General features: G+C 45.8%; 2 protein-coding genes across 7 annotated transcripts in view; both read left to right on the top strand.

The window, feature by feature from the left end:
• Positions 1 to 22809, top strand: part of LOC311350520 (NLR family CARD domain-containing protein 3-like) — a 114334-nt gene that overhangs the window by 74252 nt on the left and 17273 nt on the right. For 2 of the 6 annotated variants that reach the window (XM_084470558.1, XM_084470552.1), the window contains exon 1: positions 216 to 298. The exons of the other annotated variants lie outside the window; for them this stretch is intronic. In XM_084470558.1, the coding sequence (XP_084326684.1) occupies positions 231 to 298 (68 nt within the window). In that variant the 5' untranslated portion in view covers positions 216 to 230. Of the gene's footprint in view, positions 1 to 215; positions 299 to 22809 lie in introns of those variants that run through there. 6 annotated transcript variants of the gene reach the window in all.
• Positions 399 to 10869, top strand: LOC311350063 (NLR family CARD domain-containing protein 3-like; the record flags this gene model as incomplete). The annotated part of the gene is made up of 5 exons (XM_084470103.1): positions 399 to 444; positions 1792 to 3542; positions 5495 to 5637; positions 9137 to 9335; positions 10783 to 10869. The coding sequence occupies 5 exons, from the start codon at positions 399 to 401 to the stop codon at positions 10867 to 10869; spliced, it is 2226 nt and encodes a 741-aa protein (XP_084326229.1).

The raw sequence follows: 22809 nt of genomic DNA, 5'->3' as shown, positions 1-22809 counted from the left end.
TAAATAGACCTTCAAACTCTGTTGATTGAGTGTTGTCTCTCTAGAGTTCACATCCAATAATCAGAGTATTCTTAATAGTGATGTTTCCCTGCTCTTTGTGTGTGTGTGTGTGTGTGTGTGTGTGTGTGTGTGTGTGTGTGTGTGTGTGTGTGTGTGTGTGTGTGTGTGTGTTGTGTTGAAGCCCAGGGCAGCAGGAGAGAGCAGGCTCCCCTGGACCCAGCTGTGTCTCCATGAAGAGTTACTGGTCTATGGGTCATCCTCCTGACCTTAAAGATGGATGCCCCTCCAGAGAGGAGAGGTAGGAGTTTCAAACAGATTATGAAAACAGACCACTTGATATCTGACCCATATCTGAGTTCATCAGAACTGTTTCTCCCCCGGCTTGTCCTCAAGCCGCGATGACCCTGCTCCTCATACCTCCAGCTCACTCACTTTCTGTCACAAGTCTCTTTGGATGAAGGACAAAATACGACTTTTTAAAGAGTAGTTTCTGGAAAAAAAAAAATTTAAGATTAAATCAGTTTTTATAAAGAAAATCATTTCATTTGAAAATCATAATAATTAAAACAGTTTGTTCTCCCCAAACCTGGCTCCCACACTGCAACAGAGGAGAGAGCAAACAAAAAGACTTTCTCTCAAAGTACGGTAACTGTTAGGGCCCAGCTCCTACGGGGAAAGGGAAGCAGCATGGAACCACGAGGAGTCGGTCAAATGAAAGGCATTCATCACCAGGAAGACGGAATGTAGATCGACTTTTAAAAGTCTAGACCCCAAACACAAGACAACCACACTTTGTCAGACGCAATTCCAGGGAAAAAAACTCATCCTATAATCAGGTCAATACGGTCGTTCTAAATTAGTATTCCACGTGTATTGCCTATGAAATTCTATGTAAGAAAATAATAAAAGTTATCGATTGATACTATTTCATATATATATATATATATATATATATATATATATATATATATATATAAATAAAGGAACGAGTTAGGAGAAATATTTTTTAACAAATTATTTTATAGCCTGTGCATTTGTGTATTTGGTCCAAACATCTCCACAATAATCAGTAATCTCATCTCAACCAAGATGACTGATATTTGTGTGTGTGTGTGTGTGTGTGTGTGTGTGTGTGTGTGTGTGTGTGTGTGTGTGTGTATGTGTGTGTGTGTGTGTGTGTGTGTGTGTGTCTGTGTACGTTTGTTCTCCACAGACACCAGAGGAGGTCAAAGGTTCCCAGTGGTCCGTCTGTACAGCAGCAACACAGAGAGTTGAAGGTGTGTAAATGTACAACACTGAGTTCAGTCATGTGACCAACATCTCTCCTGGAGCTAACAGTCTCCCTCTTCAGACCAGCAGGACGTGAATCCAGGACAGACGCTTCTGATGTCCTCAATTAGTTCACAGTAAAGTTCTCATTGATGTTTGTTCTGTTCCAGCGGCTCAAGGAGAACGCACACGCTTTTCTAGACAAGGAGGTGGAGAAACTCTGGAGAGTTCTCTTCCCAGATTACCCACAATGCTCAGAGAGCCAGAGGGAGGAGGAGGTGGATTGTGAGGAAGAGGAGCAGAGGAGGCGTGCCAGAGAGGGAGTAGAAGACATCACACTGCTCTGCATGAAGCAGTTGAAGCTGGAGGAGCTGGCCGACACACTGAGGAGCAGTAAGATACTCTTATTCTGAAAACAGATTTAGATATATGATCATTGTTTTTAAACAGGGCACTAGGAGTAAAAAAAAAAACAGCAGTAGTAATTTTCAGAATAAATTCTTCTTTTGTTTTCTAATGTAGAAACAGTTGCTGTTGAGTGTCAACATAAAATCAAGTCTCATCTGAAGGAGAAGACCCAGTGTGTGTTTGAGGGAATCGCTAAAGCAGGAGAGTCAAGACCTCTGAATGAGATCTACACAGAGCTCTACATCACAGAGGGAGGCAGTGGAGAGGTCAACAAGGAACATGAGGTCAGACTGATTGAAACAGCTTCCAGGAAACCAGCCAGGGAGGAAACACCAATCAAATGTGAAGACATCTTTAAACCCTTACCTGGACAAGATAAACCAATCAGGACAATAATGACAACTGGAGTGGCCGGCATTGGTAAAACCATCTTAACACACAAGTTCACTCTGGACTGGGCTGAAGGCAAAACCAACCACGACATACACTTCACGTTTCCCCTCACTTTCAGAGAGCTGAATTTACTGAAAGATAAAAAGTTTAGCTTGGTGGAAATTCTTCATCACTTTATTGGAACCAAGGAAGCAGGAATCTGCAGATATGACCGGTTCCAAGTTGTCTTCATCTTGGATGGTCTGGATGAGTGTCGACTTCCTCTGGACTTCCAGAACAACCCGATCTGGACTGATGTCACAGAGTCCACCTCGGTGGACGTGCTGCTGACAAACCTCATCAGGGGCAACCTGCTTCCCTCCGCTCGCATCTGGATAACCACACGCCCTGCATCAGCCAATCAGATCCCTGCTAAGTGTGTTGACATGGTGACAGAGGTGAGAGGGTTCACCAACCCACAGAAGGAGGAGTACTTCAGGAAGAGATTCAGAGAGGAGAAGCTGGCCAGCAGAATCATCTCCCACATCAAGACATCACGAAGCCTCTACATCATGTGTCATATCCCAGTCTTCTGTTGGATCACTGCTACAGTTCTGGAGGACTTCTTCAAAGAGAAAGAGATGCCCAAGACCATGACTCAGATGTACAGCCACTTCCTGAGGGTTCAGTCCATACAGGGGGATAGGAAGTATCGTAGAAGTGCTGAAACAGATCATCACTGGAGTTCAGAGAGCAGGGAGATCATTGTTTCTCTGGGAAAACTGGCCTTTAACCAGCTGGAGAAAGGTAACCTGATCTTCTACGAGGCAGACCTGGCAGAGTGTGACATTGATATCACAGCAGCCTCATTGTACTCAGGAGTTTTCACCCAGATCTTTAAAGAGGAGTGTGGGCTGTACCAGGACAAGGTGTTCTGCTTTGTCCATCTGAGCATCCAGGAGTTTCTGGCTGCCCTTTATGTCTTTAAGACCTTCATCGACACTGGTGTCAATCTGATCTCAGAAGAACAACCAACTTCCAGGTATTCTTCGCTTATTAGAAATAAATATGATCTCTTCTATGAGAAGACTGTGGACAAGGCCTTACAGAGTGAGAACGGACACCTGGACTTGTTCCTTCGCTTCCTCCTGGGCCTCTCTCTGGATACCAATCAGAATCTCCTACGAGGCCTGCTGGGACAGACAGGAAGTAGCTCACAGACCAATCTGAACACAGGGTCTTACATCAAGAAGAGGATAGGTGGAGATCTCTCTCCAGAGAGAAGCATCAATCTGTTCTACTGTCTGAATGAGCTGAACGACCGTTCTCTAGTGGAGGAGATCCAACGGTACCTGACATCAGGAAGTCTCTCCAGAGAGTCTCTCTTCCCTGCTCAGTGGTCAGCTCTGGTCTTCATCTTACTATCATCAAAAGAGGAGCTGGAGGTGTTTGACCTGAAGAAATACTCTGCTTCAGAGAAGGGTCTTCTGAGGCTGCTGCCAGTGGTCAAAGCCTCCAAAACATCTCTGTAGGTTAACTAATAACATGTAATTACATGTATATTACAATACACAACACAGTATACATAATACTAGAATATAAGTTGTAATAATATACAAACCATCTATGTAGGTTCATTAATAACATGCACACATGTACAATACACAACACAATGCACATAATACTAGAAGTTAAAGGTTATAATAATATACAAAACATTTCTGTATGTGTTCTAAGACCTTGTATTACAACACAATACTAGAATAATATAAACATCTACAATACATGTATGTTGGTCCAGGCATAACAAATATAGTCACTTATAACAAATATAAGTATGCAGAGACATAGCTATATGGTACAAAGATTTTTTTTATTTTCATAAATGTTAAAAGTGATATCAGTTCTGAAGAGTAACATGTTCCTGTCTCTTTATTTTGTGTGAAGGCTGAGTGGCTGTCAACTGTCAGAGAGATGCTGTGAAGCTCTGGCCTCAGTTCTCAGCTCCAACTCCTCTAGTCTGAGAGAGCTGGACCTGAGTACCAATGATCTGCAGGATTCAGGAGTGAAGCTTCTCTCTGCTGGACTGGGGAGTCCACACTGTACACTGGAAACTCTCAGGTCAGTTTATTTAATGTGCATAATAAAGTTTTACTATCAGCAGACATTTAACTAATTCTTAAATAGTTGTCACAAGCCTAGACATAATCATTGTATGCATGCCACCTAACATACTTGGAAATTCACTTGGGAAAATAAATTCTGCTCTTGTTTTTCTGAATTAACGACATAATTACGACTCTGAAATCAGAGTTTTTATGGAATAATAATCTGCTCTTTTTTTCAGAATTACTGTGTTAATTATCTCAGAATTCTGAGATAAGATTTCATGGCAAAAATAAATGTTCTGTTTTTGTGATTTAACGAGATACCTCCAAATCCCAAGAGAAGCTCTCCCCTCTATGGAGTATGGTAGCTGCTGCTAATCATCCTTAAAAAACAGTGAATCCAAAACTACACATTTTTGGTTTTAAACGTGATTTGTTTTATTTGATCATCAATATAGTAATGTATTAATAATATATAATATGATGAAAAAGATATGCAATTTTATCACTGTTACTGAAATAAGTCCCCAACTTAGAGAGAAATGCCATGCCCCAAAACACGCCATGGACGTTCCACTCTGCTGAACGCAGGTGGCGTTCTTTACATGACGTCAGACCTTTACCGAGGAAGTCTGACGTCACGACCGAGGGGCACCCCCCTCCTCTGTGAATCTCCATCTGAGCAGCTGTTAAGGGGAAGTAGAGCGAGTGGAGCCAAATGCTCACACAGAGTGAGGCTGACAGACAGTAAATCAAAGGGTCTTTACTGAGGGACACAAATATGTAAAGGAGGGACTTGGGGCTTGAAGGCTGGAGGGTAGTCAGACAGGGGAGGGGTCAGTGACAGGAGGGTAGTCAGACAGGGGAGGGGTCGGTGACAGGAGGGTAGTCAGACAGGGGAGGGGTCGGTGACACTGTACAGGGAGGAGATTGTTAGGGCGAGCGACGGAGAACAAGGACTCAACAATGTAGACACTAGGAGGGGCCAGGGACGAGGTACTGACTGTCAAGTGTGAAACAAAGATCTAGCGATGATTGTATACATTTAAAATGTCTTAAATTACATATTCAACTAGGGTTAGTTCTGTGAATATTTTTAATAGACAATAGTTTAACTGTCTGTTAAAAATGTTCTGGAGAGTAACTTGTTCCTGTCTGTTTGTGTGAGTGTAGAGCCCTAAAGTAGAATAACAGACTCTTCTTAAAAACTTTCTTTGAAGACATGTTTTCCAATTGTTTCATCATTTATAAAACATTATAGATGTATAATTTATGTATAATTAAAACAACTGCATATTGTTTAAAGGCTGAGTGGCTGCCATCTGTCAGAGAGATGCTGTGACGCTCTGGCCTCAGTTCTCAGCTCCAACTCCTCTAGTCTGAGAGAGCTGGACCTGAGTACCAATGATCTGGAGGATTCAGGAGTGAAGCTGCTCTCTGCTGGACTAGGGAGTCCACACTGTACACTGGAAACTCTCAGGTCAGTTTACTTAATGTGCATAATAACATTTTACTATCAGCAGACATTCAGCTGATTCTTAAATAGTGGAATAGTTGTCACAAGCCTAGACGTAATCATTGTATGCATGCCACCTAACATACTTGGAAATTCACTTGAGAAAATGAATTCTGTTCTTGTTTTTCTGAATTAATGACATAATTAACTCAGAATTCTGAGTTTTTATGGAATAATAATCCACTCTTTTTTTCTGAATTACTGTGTTAATTATCTCAGAATTCTGAGAAGATTTCATGGCAAAAATAAATGTGCTGTTTTTGTGATTTAACAAGTTTAAATATGTTTTATATGATCTTCAATATAGTTATCCATGCCATTGTATCACTGTTACTGAAATAAGTCCCCAATTTAGAGAGAAAAGGGGTAAAATCCTATGTTTTTGCCATTCTCCCCAAAACACGGCGTGAACGTTCCACCCTGCTGAACGCAGGTGGCGTTCTTTACGTGACGTCAGACCTTTACCGAGGAAGTCTGACGTCACGACCGAGGGGCACCCCCCTCCTCTGTGAAGCTCCGTCTGAGCAGCTTGTAGCGACAGTTTTCCTATAAAAGGTCGCTAAGAGGCTTAGGTGGGCTCCAGGCAGTTACGCGTCGTTCAAATGAATCCAAGTCCAGTGATGTTTATTGTTTGACGATTTATTCTTGGTTGTATGATGATTTATTCTTGGTTATTTGACGATTTGACGGTAAACAGAAAATATAAATCAGGAGCGCCACTAACCCCCTTTCTCTCTTACCCCCCGCCGATCCGAGTGCCCAGGTGTATATTAAACCACACCCATGTGTCAATCAAAAACGGAAGTGACATGACCAAAAGATAGTATGAGTGACCTTTCAAAATAAACAATAAACAAACAGACCAAATATGCATTTTGGCCCCTACACAGCTGTTAAGGCGAAGTAGAGCGAGTGGACCCAAATGCTCACACAGAGTGAGGCTGACAGACAGTAAATCAAAGGGTATTTACTGAGGGACACAAATATGTAAAGGAGGGACTTGGGGCTTGAAGGTTGGTAGGTAGTCAGAGAGGGGAGGGGTCGGTGACAGGAGGGTAGTCAGACAGGGGAGGGGTCAGTGACAGGAAGGTAGTCAGACAGGGGAGGGGTCGGTGACAGGAGGGTAGTCAGACAGGGGAGGGGTCGGTGACAGGAGGGTAGTCAGACAGGGGAGGGGTCGGTGACAGGAGGGTAGTCAGACAGGGGAGGGGTCGGTGACACTGTACAGGGAGGAGATTGTTAGGGCGAGCTACGGAGCCCGAGGACTCAACAATGTAGACACTAGGAGGGACCAGGGACGAGGTACTGTCTGTTAAGTGTGAAACAACGATCTAGCGATGATTGTATACATTTAAAATGTCTTAAATTACATATTCAACTAGGGTTAGTTGTGTGAATATTTTTAATAGACAGTAGTTTAACTCTCTGTTAAAAATGTTCTGAAGAGTAACATGTTCCTGTCTGTTTGTGTGAGTGTAGAGCCCTAAAGTAGAATAACAGACTCATCTTAAAAAGTTTCTTTGAAGACACGTTTTCCAGTTGTTTCATCATTTATAAAACATTATAGATGTATAATTAATGTATAATTAAAACAACTGCATATTGTTTAAAGGCTGAGTGGCTGCCATCTGTCAGAGAGATGCTGTGAAGCTCTGGCCTCAGTTCTCAACTCCAACTCCTCTAGTCTGAGAGAGCTGGACCTGAGTACCAATGATCTGGAGGATTCAGGAGTGAAGCTGCTCTCTGCTGGACTGGGGAGTCCACACTGTACACTGGAAACTCTCAGGTCAGTTTTAGTCAATGTTCAAAAACAATTAAACTTATTGTGGTATGAAATGTATTTATAATTAAAATGGCAGTTTTACATAATGTGCAAACAGTTACGCCACACTCAGTATGTTTACATGCACAACTTAATTTGATTAAAGCCATAGTTCGACTATGCTCCTCAATTGGACAACTGCATATATATGTCCGCGTATACATGGCGGTGACTAAATCGATTCATTGGCCAAAGCGTGTCATGCCCCGGTACGTTAGGTGGCACTGTACCCATTTCAACTATTGGTAATAGAGCCACCGGTTGACCTCTTTACGTCACCAGCAACAACAAACTCACTTCGGGTCTATATCATTTCGTCTCCGTCGTATGCGGACTCCTCCGGCTGCTCTGCCGGCGGAGGAGTCCGCATACAACCGAGAGGTCGAAACAATGGAGCGTCGGAGAAATTATATGGACCCGAAGTGAACTGACAGCTGTCTGCTGAAACATCGCTTTCTCCTCCATGTTCGTTTCAATCTGGACTTCAGAGAGTCAAAGCCAAAGTTAATTTCCCCCAATTCCTTTTCCCCATGGTCGAGATAAACGCCATTAAGAGTCTTTACTTGTTGTGGAAGTACCAGAGAGTCAGAGAACCCGACGCAGTCTGTAAGATTCATAATGTCAGAGAATACCCCCGTCAGTTCGGCCACGGTGCAATGAATGAATAAAGATCATAGTTATTTTACAACCTTGTTGATGAGAAACATTTAGAAAAACATGTACTTTTAATTCAGCCTTGGGTGAATTTGAAGCGTACTGTGTACTGAATGCATGTTGATGATGATACACTTCTTATAGGGGGTAACTACATGGACAGGGATGTGTGACCCACATTTAGAAAAACATGTAATTTTAATTCAGCCTTGGGTGAAATTAAAGCGTAGTGTCTGTGTGCTTCCACCTTTAATGAATGCATGCCATGCGCGCTCCCGCGGCCGGGACACAAAACTTATAGGGGGTAACTACATTCACCGGCTTCCTCCATCTTCTGCGCCACCTTTTTTTTTGCCATCTGTTTCTCGTTTTCTGACGCCGACAACAACAACACGACTATCGTCTCCTTCTACTTCCGGCTCACAGCCACGGGAAAATATCTTGAGCATACACAGAAAGCAATTCAATGCAATTCAACGCATAATCCAATTCGACTCCGTACATGCACGCTTAGCTCGACATAAATCGCATTATCTAGGGGTCTTAATTCGACTATGAGTAACCCAATTCGATTCGAGTATAGCTCGAATAAGGTGTATACATGCATCTTAGTAATCCAATCATAGTAACTAAGCCAATAAGTCGACTGTTCCATATCAGAAGACATCTGACTGATTTCAAGTCACCATTTTTGTTGATATAATAAAATGTATGATATATTATTCTTATTTTATATATGTTATTCAGTGTGTAAATGATTGTTGAAGTTGAAGTTCTTCGTTACATTTTTGGATTGTTGAGGAATTATTTTGGACATTCTGACCATAGACTGAATAGCTGTTAACTCTCATTTACACTGGTCTGTTCCCTGTTATCAAGACATTTTTACACAATGGTTCAACATGTGTTGAACGTGTGTGTGTGTGTGTGTGTGTGTGTGTGTGTGTGTGTGTGTGTGTGTGTGTGTGTGTGTGTGTGTGTGTGTAGGTTGTCTGGCTGCCTGGTCACACAGGAAGGCTGTGCTTCTCTGGCCTCAGCTCTGAGCTCCAACCCCTCTCATCTGAGAGAGCTGGACCTGAGCTACAATCACTCAGGAGCTGCGCTGCTCTCTGCTGGACTGGAGGATCCACGCTGGAGACTGGACACTATTAGGTATGGAGAAGACAGCTCACCACTCAGGGACAATGTCTCCTACAAGGATCAATGGAACATGTTACCGTTATATTTAAGCAATATCACACGAGAGGGAGTGCTGTTGTACTGTATATCAGCACGGCTGTGATTCGGTCGTAGGCACGAGGCCGCAGGCCGAGTGCCGCAGATAATCACACCGTGCTGATATACAGTACAACAGCACGACCTCGAGTGTGATATTGCTTTTATACAACAGTGCTACGAGCACATTTTATTAGTTAACAGTAATAAGAAACAAGAGATTATGATTTGTTTGTTTAGTAATCATTTATTCGGCTCCGCCAACAAAAATAGTTCCGCAACTGAAGGGAGACTAGGCTGTTGCCAGGCAACACATATACAGTACATAAACATTCAGGCTATTTAACAGCTGATGTAACGTTAGCTAATAACGGTTATTAGAACGCCCGTACAGCGGAGTGATTATGTCTGTGAAAAGTCCCAGTGCTGTTATACTGTATATCAGCACTATGGAATGTCTCGTTGTCCAATCAAATTGCTCGGTTGGGACCGGTCGGAACTAACTGTTGTATAATACTAGATAATGTGCTCTCATTTAGAAACAGTTATGTTAATGTTTCAGTTTTTGAAGACGGCATGCTGATCTCTCTTTGTTAACATGTGAATAATGTTTCCCTGGCTAAAGACAACATGCTGATCTCTCTTTGTTAACATGTGAATAATGTTTCCCTGTCTAAAGACAACATGCTGCTCTCTCTTTGTTAACATGTGAATAATGTTTCCCTGTCTAAAGACAACATGCTGCTCTCTCTTTGTTAACATGTGAATAACGTTTCCCTGTCTAAAGACAACATGCTGCTCTCTCTTTGTCTCCCCAGTGTGGAGCACGGTGGAGAGCGGAGGATGAAACCAGCTCTAATGAAGTGTAAGTGTCTGTTTAGTTTGATTCATCTCAACACACACTAACTATAGAGATGGAAAGTCCATCCACACAGCAGGAGGTGACGTCGGTTCAGTCAAATCATCCTGGGAGCAGTGGCGATTCTAGATCGTTTTTAATAGGGGGGCCGAGATGGGGCCGGCTTTTCTGTTAGAGGGGCACAAACTAAATTGTTGACGGGGGGGGGGGTTTGGATCGCGAACGAGCGCTATTGCGGGCGCGATTGTTGACGGAGGGGGGGGGGGGGGGGGGGTGGGGGGGGAACGCAGACGAGCGCTGTTGCGGGCGCAATTGTTGACGGGGGGTGGGGTTGGCTCGTTCGGGGGGGCCACTGCCTGGGAATGAAGATGATGGTGGACATCACCTTCATCAAACTGTTGATGTATAATAATCTATATTCCACAATAATCTATATTTCGTTCTCGTTTGATATTTGCTTCCTAGTGAATGTTACGCAGTATTAAGAAATATTAACCGTGAGCAGCCAGCCGTACGAGGGCTGAAACGTGTGTGAGTTTGACCCCCGTGTGACCCCCAGAGCTCCGATGCTACGTGTGAGGGCCGCCCAGCGAGGACCCCCCCCCCGATTGAGTCACATCGGCCTATCAGCTACGAGCAGAACTAGAAGACCGTGTAGCCTTCAACCAACCAGCTTTAGTAGATCTAAGGCCCAGACAGGACCAGTGCTTTAGTAGATCTAAGGCCCAGACAGGACCAGTGCTTTAGTAGATCTAAGGCCCAGACAGGACGCCCCGAGTGCTTTTCATTTAGGGAAACACAAGGAAGGTCTTACATTGTTTAGGAGATAAGGTAGGATATAATAATAACAATGATGACATTAACCTTTCTAATTACATAATTAGGTGAAAGAACAAATAATAACGAATAGAGCAGTTGAGTACGGCGATGTGTGTCCACACACAACTAGTTGTGCGTTGATTAATAAATGAAATTCAATAATCAATTTGAGAGACATATTTGTTTGAGACTGTAGCAGAGACGATGCTACGGAGTGACGGACACTTAAAAAATATTAGGCTGAAAAAAATAATAATTATTAGGCTGACCGCATGTCGTCGCCTAATTTTTACTCCTGCGTAAAGTGCTGTACGTCGGTTACGGAGAGCCCTCTACGTCGTCTCCGGCTGCATGTCCGTCACTCCGTCAAGCGACAACGGAGACGGCAAGGGCTGCGATTGGTCCTCTAAAAACATAATTTCCGGAATTACTTTTCCGGTTTGACTACTATCACAACGTAAACACTGGCAGCGCCATTTTCAAAACACAGACTACGCATTGCGTATCCGGCACCACGACGGAGCACTATGAGGGCTCGAGGGGTCTCCGTGGTTACGCAGTTGTAGAAGTGTAACCAGCGCTACGCCTTATCTACGCCTCTTGCACACTACGTCCGTCAACGGACGCAGCTCATTGACTTTGCATGGGGTGCCCTCGAAATGCATTGTGGGTCCGTCCGTCAAGTCGGCTCCGTGGCTGGCGTCAAAAGTTGAGAAATGTTCAACTTTTCAGGCAGCGACGGAACCGTCAGCCAATAAAATTGCGTTATGCAAATATACGCAAGTGCACTGTCCAATGAAATCGCCTTTGTAATACAACCCGGGAAAACAGGGACACGTCAAAAAGCCCCCATCCGTCGACTGACGGAGGTAGTGTGCACGAGGCGTAAGTCTCTCTCTCTTATTTCATTCACCGAACATCGAGTGGAGGATATCTATGAAAGAACGGTCAACACTGAACGATGGTAACGGTGTCTTGTTCTCCCCTCAGATGCCTGTGAACTCACACTGGACCCAAACACAGCCTGCAGACGACTCTCTCTGTCTGAGGACAACAGAAATGTGACGTGGGTTAAAGAGGACCAGCCGTATCCTGATCACCCAGAGAGATTTAACTGCTGGTACCAGGTGTTGGGAAGAGAGGTTCTGACTGGTCGCTGTTACTGGGAGGTAGAGAGGGAAGGAGGTGTTATAATAGGAGTGACATACAGAGGAATCACAAGGAAAGGAAATGGTGATGACAGCAAGATTGGAGGGAACAACAAGTCGTGGGGTCTTTATTGTTTTGATGACCGTTACACTGCCCAGCACAACAATATAGAAACAGCCATCCGTCTCCCCCCCGCTGGCTCTAACAGAGTAGGAGTGTATCTGGACCGGCCTGATGGCACTCTGTCCTTCTACAGAGTGTCCCCAGGTGGAGGAGGGTCCTCAGACACACTGACACACATCCACACCTTCCAGACCTCCTTCACCCAGGAGGAGCTCCTCCCTGCGTTTGGGTTTTTACGAGGTACCTCATTCTCTCTGAGTCGGTTGTATTGACACACACACACACACACACACACACACACTCCATATGTTTTTATGTAATAGGGAATTCATTATCCTCAATATCATATCTTTGGCTTCCTCTACAGTTACAAAAAATATTATGCATTGAGCTTCCTCTACAGTTAGAAAGATTAATTGTTCAGATGAGGAGAGTTTGATGATGAAAGCTATTTTAAAAAGGTGTGTTTTCAGTGATGCTCAATAAATCCCTCAGTTATCAGTAATTATTACATTTCTATCTTTAATGATCGCTCTATTGGTAAATTCTGTAGTATATTTGTATCAAACACTTTATTATTCTTGTACAAACACAGTCATGTCGCTTTATATTATGTTGATGTTGATTTGATTTATGATGATGATTTAAACAGTCCTTAACTTGACTGAAACAAGCAGGGTCATGGATCGGGATGGATAGTGTATTAAATGTACTGAGTTTATGAATCGGGATAGATAGTGTATTAAAGTTACTGGGGTCATGGATCGGGATAGATAGTGTATTAAATGTTTTTTTTAAAGAGTAATTTACTCTTCAACCTACAAAAACAAATAATCATGTTTGAATGAATAATGTTTGTATGTAGTTTTTGAAACAGAAATAAAATAAAGTTGGTGCCATAACCGAGTATGGCCAATAGATGGTAGTATTTCTAATTTATTCTAATTTTATGAATTCTGAATTGTGAACACTTTTGAAATGGAAACTAACGATTGTTAACCTATTTGGTATTTATCAAGACCGGAAGTAAATAAATGAAACAATTAAATTAATCAAATCTATAACATTAATAATGTAAAAAAAAAATAATGTATAAATACAGAAATAAGAGATGTGTATTCTGTCGTCTCCTGGTCCTTCTTTAGTGGTCAGTTTATAAATCCTCTGCATGGAGGGTCACTTTACAGGTGTCTCTGTGACTGAACACAGCGCTGTGTGAGTATGAATCCAAGATGAAGACATTTACCAACGCCTGTCTCCTTATAAATAATCTAATAACAATAAAACCAAGACCACACCCACTGGATACTGAATAAACAATATGAAACTCCTCCCCTTGGCAAAGATACACCTGGACACGCCTCCTATAGGCCCATATCTGTCCTTCCTGGAGACCATAAACTATAAACATGGGTCATAGTAAGGAGACCAGAAGCTAAACTACCAGAATTTAGACCCAAGACGATATATGACGGACCCACACACCCAGACACAGAACTGAAGTTTAGATTCAGAAAAGCTTCTGACTTTGTTGATAAGGGAGTTAACAATAGTTCTTTATCAACATCAGTATATGCCTGTTGAATCAATCCACAGGAATATAAATATAGATAAGTTATTCTTCAGGGAGAGGTGTTAGACCAGGCTGCCCTCTGTCCTCCATCCTGTTCTCTGGGCTCTAATGACGTCAGGCGCTGATCATGAAGTCTCCTCTTAACAGAAGACATGTTGATCTTCATCACCGGCCCCTCAGCCCCCCTTCCTGCATTAATGACATCATTCAACGCTTTGGTTCATTTTCAGGTTCTAAAATAAATGCACTAAAACAGTTCATGATCTGTACCTACGGCCGTCACATGACCTGAAGGAGTGATATATCACGGTTGATGGAATGAGGTCCACTTCTCACTGAGGCCATTCTCAGAGTTATTAGAAAAGCTTCTACATGTGAAGTGGCATCTCGAAGATTTTCATGTAAATAATCGTCTATTAAGTGACGTGTGATGTGTCTGATGAGGTGACATGAGGGTGATGAGCCTGTGGCCCACTGATCAAAACATTTGCATTTGCAGTATTATGGGATCTATGGGAACAATTACCACTTATCACCAAAGGTGTCGCCAAAGAGAACTAAACGGAAATCTTTGAGAATGCCAATTTAAAGTCTGCGTTACTGAATCAACCAAAGCATAGAGATGTATGAGCTAAGGGGAAAAATAGAAATGCAAAGAAATGCAAATAGAAATGAAAGTTAGATCGATGCCCCGATAGCCAACATACGTCTCACAGATGTCTTCCTGGGATCGTAACGCCGCGTTCTACTGATGACGTCTGACAAGCATCGACCATCGGCTAGCTAGAGTAGCTAACAGTAGTTCTCTCTAACGTCTCTTGTGAATGTGATGTTTATATATTTGTGTTCACTGTTCCTTGTTGAATTGTCTCTCCACTCCAATATCCTGGATGTTGTAGTTTCACTCTTAAAAACACACAAAAACACAACACCGTCCTTCTGGATCCTTCTTGTGCGGCAGCCATCTTAGGTTGTAGTTTTTTGTAGCCACCTAGAGGATGTACATCCTCCAATGACACGCCCTCTTGTGATGTCACCGTCTCTAAACACCTACAAAACGTCTTGCAGGAGTGAGGAGACTGTGACATCACGAGAGGGCGTGTTACTGGCACCTCTTGATGCCAACCTAACCGTTCCTAACAAAAGGAGATATGTGTTATGTCATTGAGTTTGGCTGCCAGTCAGGAGAAGGCCTCACCAGGAAATAGCTGCTGCTGGAACCGCCCTAACGACCGACTGCATGGACACCATGAGACACATCTTCATCAGGGAGAAACCAACTCCAGCCTTAAGATACAGACCAGCACATATAAATTAGAGTGGAGTATAATGGGAAAATTCTATTTTCACGTTCCGTTTCTCTAGCTGCCTTTTGTTGGTATGGGCCTGTTGTCCTGACCCCCTGGGGAGGGTCAAGAAGCCAAGGGTTCCATCTGATAAGGCAGGGCGTCGACCCCCTTTAGGACATCCTGAGGAGGGTCATCGATAGTTCACCATCTGGTTAACCAACACTTTAGTTTAGTCGCGTTTGTCAATGCTGGGGACTTCTCCTTGCGGAGCTCTTGGAGAGACGCAAGGAGGACTCCCATCTAGGCCTCGGATGGTTGTATGTTAGGCTTCGGATCGCTGTTTGTTTGTGTATCATTGTAGGTTATTGTACCGTTATTGCCAAAATATATGACCATAATTGTTATAAGTTCGGTATGACTCTTGATTCTACCCGGGGCCCGGTTTCCCAAAAGCATCGTTAGCCTAAGCGGTTCGTGAAGTTTGTCATACGAGCATCGTACAGTTTTCACACCGTTTCCCTCGTAGGTAACGAGGGCTCCAGGGGCACTAGAGCGCTAAGAGCATCGTTGCTATAGCCTCAGTGGAGTCACCAGCTGGACATTCAGTGGTATTGGATGTGTTTTATTAAAACAATAATCAAATAATAATAATAATCCTGACCTAATAATAATAATCCTGACCTGAATGTTAGAGCGTTGTGCTCAGTGGATGATGTCTAGACGTTGTTCTGACCTGAAGGTTAGAGCGTCCTGCTCAGTGGATGATGTCTAGACGTTGTTCTGATCTGAAGGTTAGAGCATTTAGGGTTACGCTGTATCGGTCTGGGGAGGAGGAGGAGGAGGAGGAGGGAAGCATAAGAAGCAGAACATGGACGACATTTTGTTTTAGTCAGGCAGACAGACAGAACGGCAGACAGACGACCCCTACCTCCTGAACAGCTCCTCCAGGTCCTGCTCTGGCTGGTCTTCCTGGACCCGCTCCATGAAGTCGGAGGTCCTGGGCTTCAGGTCCAAACACTAGCTAGCTTCAATGATGAGGCAGCACATAGTCTGTTGTTTATGGACGTGCATTTGCACCTCCGTTTATTGAAGTTGTGGCATTTCCTTGTGTCCAAGTTGTTTGAAAGTGAAAAACTGTAAATAAACCAATGAGACTAACACCATGGGGGTTGAGTATGAGTCCATGTAACCCTAATGGGATCTGAGGACCACCACCTCAGTAATGGGTGGAGGAGGTCTTGGTACGACTCTGGAGTGTAGGGAGATACATGCTCCTCCACCTCTCCCAAAATAGTTTGGCCAAGTGCTGGACTCCTCTGCTGCTCCTGCTGGGGCTGACAGCTAGGAGTCTGCTCCTGCTCTTGGGGCTGACGGCTAGGAGTCTGCTCCTGCTCTTGGGGCTGACGGCTAGGAGTCTGCTCCTGCTCTTGGGGCTGACGGCTAGGAGTCTGCTCCTGCTCTTGGGGCTGACGGCTAGGAGTCTGCTCCTGCTCTTGGGGCTGACGGCTAGGAGTCTGCTCCTGCTCTTGGGGCTGACGGCTAGGAGTATGCTCCTGCTCTTGGGGCTGACGGCTAGGAGCTAGGTCAGGGCTAGGGGAAGGGAGTCCATCAACATTCATCTATTCAGTCTTCATCCATCATCCAACGATCATTCACACCTCCATCCCCCCTCACCCCTCCACCCTGTGTCTCACTATCGGCTGCGGCTGCCGGGGCGCACCTCCCGGCTCCTGGGGGCCCTCGCACACATGAATGAATACACCCCGGGGGCCCACGTCCCATTAACGTTTATATTCAGGGTTAGGGTTAACATCAGGGTTAGGGTTAACATCAGGGAGGACCAGTGAGGACCCCTGTAGTGGGGGGGCTTGTAGTGGGGGGGCCTGTAGTGGGGGGTCTGTAGTGGGGGGTCTGTAGTGGGGGGGCCTGTAGTGGGGGGGCCTGTAGTGGGGGGTCTGTAGTGGGGGGGTATGTAGTGGGGAGCCTGTAGTGGGGGCCAGGGAGGGGAACGGTGAGATGGTTATTGTTTTTATTAATATTCAACATAATATGAGGAGGGAGAAAGGGGGAGGAGCCGGTCCACTTGGAGGGAAAATAAACACATTGTTAAATTTAAAGGAACATAAGTATAAGGGAATGGGAAGGGTTCAGTTTAGGGTAAGGGAAATATTTGTGGTTAGAAGAAGAGTGAGGGGGATGCAAAGTTTTTAAACCTTCCTTATAAGGAAGGGAGAGGTTAAGGGTTAGGGCTAGGGGAGGGAGAGGTTAAGGGTTAGGGCTAGGGGAGAGAGAGGTTAAGGGTTAGGGCTAGGGGAGGGAGAGGTTAAGGGTTAGGGCTAGGGGAGGGAGAGGTTAAGGGTTAGGGCTAGGGGAGAGAGAGGTTAAGGGTTAGGGCTAGGGGAGGGAGAGGTTAAGGGTTAGGGCTAGGGGAGGGAGAGGTTAAGGGTTAGGGCTAGGGGAAGGGAGAAGTTAGGGGTTAGGGCTAGGGGAAGGGATAGAGCCAAGTGACACCGCCTGTTACATTAAATAGAACCTATGATGTACCAGGTGTGTATCTTACTGATACACACCTGGTACATATACTAGAATATATTATACATCAGGTGTGTGTATCTTACTGATACACACCTGGTACTACTAGAATATATTATACACCAGGTGTGTGTATCTTACTGATACACACCTGGTACAGTTGTGAGTGGATAACAATAAGACGGCTTCAAGATAAAACTAGACAGGATCTACAGAGAGGGAGACAGAGAGAGAGGGAGGGAGGGGAGACAGAGAGAGAGAGGGAGGGAGGGGAGACAGAGAGAGAGAGAGGGGAGACAGAGAGAGAGAGGGGGAGGGGAGACAGAGAGAGAGGGAGAGAGACAGAGAGAAAGAGAGGGAGGGGAGACAGAGCAAGAGAAAGAGAGAGAGGGGGGAGACAGAGAGAGAGAGGGAGGGGAGACAGAGAGGGAGAGAGGGGAGACAGAGAGAGAGAGAGGGGAGACAGAGAGAGAGAGAGAGGGAGGGGAGACAGAGAGAGAGGGAGGGGAGACAGATCTTAAATGTTTGCACATGTGGCCCTGATGTGGTCTGAGGCTGGAGGGTTTACTCCTCCTGTTCCCTTATCTCCTCCCTCTCCTCTCCCCTCCTCCCTCTCCTCTCCCCTCCTCCCTCTCCCCTCCTCCCTCTCCTCTCCCCTCCTCCCTCTTCTCTCCCCTCCTCCCTCCATCATTATCACTCACATAATTTAGAGAGTATCCGGACAGAGAGAGAAACACACACACACACACACACACACACACACACACGGGAGAGAGACAGAGAGCGAGAAAGAGAGAAGGAGCGACACGAGAAGGAAGACAGTTATTGCTGTCACATGGTACCCTGGAGCAGAGAGGATTCTGGGAACTTTGTTTACCTACTGATTCTAGACACGCGCACACACACACACACACACACACACACACACACCTTTTGAATGCCCATCACTTAAGCCAATTACAACATTCAAGGTTTTTATTTTAAATATCTTCAGCTAGGCGAAGATGGCTGTCAGTCAGGACATTAAGCCACGCCCACTAAGGGCATTCTGTTCAAGTTCATAGACCGGCCCCTTTCGTTCATCACTTCATTCATTGTAAACATTCATTGCAGATTCCGATCGGTGCTATATAAATGGAGTTATTATAATTCTTATGGGGGGGACAGGGCCCCCAGGGCCAGCCAGCGCGGCCCCCGCCGGGCCCCGCCCGCGCCCGCGCAGGAGCAGGGGTCCGAGAAGTCCCCCTTGGGGTCCGACATGCGGTGGTGCAGCATGCTGTCGGCCAGCCACATGCAGCTGACCCGCCGCACGCAGCCGCCCACCGCGTCCGGCGCGTCCTGGCACCGGCCCCTCCGATTGGCCGAGGGGTAGAATGTCTCGCCGCAGTGTTCGCACTGAGCGCGCCCGGAGCGGCCCGCCTTCCCGCCCTTCATCCCCCCCCCCGCCGCCGCGGCCGCCACCGTCCTCGTCAGAGGGGGAGGAGCCGGGGAGGAAGGGGCGTGGCTTGGCGGAGACCACGCTCGAGAAGCCCCCGTGGCGGGCGTGGCCGGGGGCCTTGGCCCCGGGGGGGCCCACGGGGCCGTCGGGGGGTATAATATCTCACCCTTAAATAAAAGCTGAACACACACACACACACACACACACACACACACACACACACACACACACACACACACACACACACACACAGTGGGAAGTTTGGGTGGTCCCAGAGGGGAGCGGCTGGTCTGGTCCTCCTCCTGGTCTGGTCCTCCTCCTGGTCTGGTCCTCCTCCTGGTCTAGTCCTCCTCCTGGTCTGGTCCTCCTCCTGGTCTGGTCCTCCTGGTCTAGTCCTCCTCCTGGTCTAGCCCTCCTCCTGGTCTGGTCCTCCTCCTGGTCTGGTCCTCCTGGTCTAGTCCTCCTCCTGGTCCTCCTCCTGGTCTGGTCCTCCTCCTGGTCTGGTCCTCCTCCTGGTCTGGTCCTCCTCCTGGTCCTCCTCCTGGTCTAGTCCTCCTCCTGGTCTGGTCCTCCTCCTGGTCCTCCTCCTGGTCTAGTCCTCCTCCTGGTCTGGTCCTCCTGGTCTAGTCCTCCTCCTGGTCTAGTCCTCCTCCTGGTCCTCCTCCTGGTCTGGTCCTCCTCCTAGTCCTCCTCCTGGTCTAGTCCTCCTCCTGGTCTGGTCCTCCTGGTCTAGTCCTAGTCCTCCTCCTGGTCCTCCTCCTGGTCTGGTCCTCCTCCTGGTCTGGTCCTCCTCCTGTTCTGGTCCTCCTCCTGGTCTGGTCCTCCTCCTAGTCCTCCTCCTGGTCTAGTCCTCCTCCTGGTCTGGTCCTCCTGGTCTAGTCCTAGTCCTCCTCCTGGTCCTCCTCCTGGTCTGGTCCTCCTCCTGGTCTGGTCCTCCTCCTGGTCTGGTCCTAGTCCTGGTCTGGAGGCGGGCTCCCCTTCAACAGGGGGTCTGTGCGCGGCCAGGGGGCTGAACCCTTGTGTCCCCGTCCCTCATGGGGTCCCATCCCAGACTCCAGCTCGGTGTTCAGACGTCAGCCCTCTGTCAGCGCTCAGCAGCCTCTGTGCAGAGCGTTGAACCCACAGCGTGAACCCTGCTCTGAGTCGGCCTCGCTGTCTTCAGCCTCATTCCTGCATTTGAAATATAGAAATGATTCCCGCAAAGAAAACAGACACACTGTGTGTGTCATCATTTTGTACCAGGTAGGCCTTATTAAACATGTTGACACCGTCAGGACACTGTCAGTAAGGTCAGTACACCGTCAGTACACCGTCAGTAAGGTCAGTACACCGTCAGTACACCGTCAGTAAGGTCAGTACACCGTCAGTACACCGTCAGTACACCATCAGTAAGGTCAGTACACCGTCAGTACACCGTCAGTAAGGTCAGTACACCATCAGTACACCGTCAGTACACCGTCAGTAAGGTCAGTACACCGTCAGTAAGGTCAGTACACCATCAGTACAGTCAGTACACCGTCAGTAAGGTCAGTACACCGTCAGTACACCGTCAGTAAGGTCAGTACACCGTCAGTACACCGTCAGTAAGGTCAGTACACCGTCAGTAAGGTCAGTAGTCAGTAACAAGTCAGTAAGTCAGTAACAGCCTAGGCCGTTCTCTGCCATGGTCACACCCCCACTTAGAGTAATGGAATGTAATCTGGTCTCCACGGTATCAATCTGACAGCAAAGAGGTGGAGAAGACCCAACGACGAGCTACGAAGCTAGTGCCACGCCCCCCTCCCTCATGGAGAACGTCTCTCCAGCCTCAGACTACCGTCACTGATGCACAGGCGACGACGGTGACATGATACAAGTTCATAAGATCAGGAATGGTATGGACAGAACTGAGCCAACGACCACAGCACACAGGGGCCAGGGGCCACAGCACACAGGGGCCAGGGGCCACAGCACACAGGGGCCACAGCACACAGGGACCAGGGGCCACAGCACACAGGGGCCACAGGGGCCAGGGGCCACAGCACACAGGGGCCAGGGGCCACAGGGGCCACAGCACACAGGGACCAGGGGCCACAGCACACAGGGGCCACAGCACACAGGGGCCAGGGGCCACAGCACACAGGGGCCAGGGGCCACAGTCAGAGGATTCACAAGCAGCAGTTTAGGCTCGACGTGCGCAGTGGCGTTTCTACATGTAAAAAACAGGTGGGGCTAGGCTAATATATATATATATTTTTTAATGACCGTGACGTCACCCGTTTGTTTTCACAGTCGTGGCAATCTTTGTAGAGGTTGACTCTGCCTGCTCCCAGCTATCCTGCACAACACAGGACTGTATGTAAAAATCTAGTTCAACATCTGACCTGTGGAGGACAGCAATACGCTAAACAGCGTCTAAACTGCCGGAATCTTACAACAAAAATGGTAGACCCCTTCACTTTTATAAAAGTGTTGCTACTGGCTTTGCAGGCATACAGACATCCATCCAAACACTATTGATCCATTTATTTGTACTCTGTATTGCGTACTTCAAACTTATTGTGACTGATTTAGTGCTGACATGTTTCAAGATATTGGAGCTGCAGTCTCATAAGCATATTAAAAAGTAGTTTCCCTTCTTATCCAGCAGAGGGCGTTTTTCTATCAGTTTGAACTATTGTATACCCTCTTGACCCATCAGTAAACCAAGCTAATGTGGAGGGGGTATTAGAATATATTCAAACAAATTACGGGGCATTTGAAATTTGTTTGAAATTCATTTTTGGAAAAAGTTACAGCCCTAATATATTACAAATAAAAATGGTAATTTTCATAAAAAAGCTAAAGTATTTAAAAATAGAGATTTAGCTTCCTTCATTGGTCTTACTTATGTGTCAGTGTCCCACCATGCTGTTTGTAGCCCTGGCCACCATGCTGCCTGTTTGTAGCCCTGGCTTGGTGTTTCCCATTCTCTATTCAGCCCTCAGCTCCACCCACAAGGACCTGTGGAAAGATAAATAGGACAGCAGGTAGGTACTGGGGCCATCACAACCATTACAAATAAAAATATACTTTAACACTATTCAGTATGCTGGGCTTTTTGTTTTTGAACTGTTCTCCATGTATCAGATATATATTTAATTAATAAAGTACATTAGTGCAGCTTTTAATCTTTTATTGCTGACATCAAAACATTGCAATAATGAAAGTATAGTTTTTAAAAGTTTTTAAACTTTAAAATAAGCTTACGTAAACCTCAGAATAAAATGATACTAGTGCAAACAGCTGTAAGAGCTACTATAAGAACCCAATATCATTTTACCATGGAGTACACCTCCCATAGGCCTAGGCAGTGTCCTGGAGGAGAAATCAAAGATAATAGCTGTGAAAGAAAAGATTCAGAATGGCCTGGCTTGGTTTAAAGCCCACTCACCACGACAAGGTGCAGGCCAGGAGTGGGAACATATAAGACGGGACGGGACAAACATAAACAGACTGAGGCTTTGAAAATTGCCAAGAACAACACTTAACTGGAAGAAATAAGATGATCATGCAGATAATATTATAAAATGAACATTTTTTTGTTTTTTTTGTTTTATATATTTTTTTGTTTTTTTGTTTTTTTTGTTAAGAACATGTAGAACCCTTTAAGTGAACCCGGGAGGATGCATATTATGTACTTAG

Source organism: Micromesistius poutassou (assembly GCF_964030765.1).
Source record: "Micromesistius poutassou genome assembly, chromosome: 7".
Classification (NCBI taxonomy): domain Eukaryota; kingdom Metazoa; phylum Chordata; class Actinopteri; order Gadiformes; family Gadidae; genus Micromesistius; species Micromesistius poutassou.
Note: the sequence above shows the minus strand (reverse complement) of the source record. Positions and strands in the feature narration are given on the sequence as shown.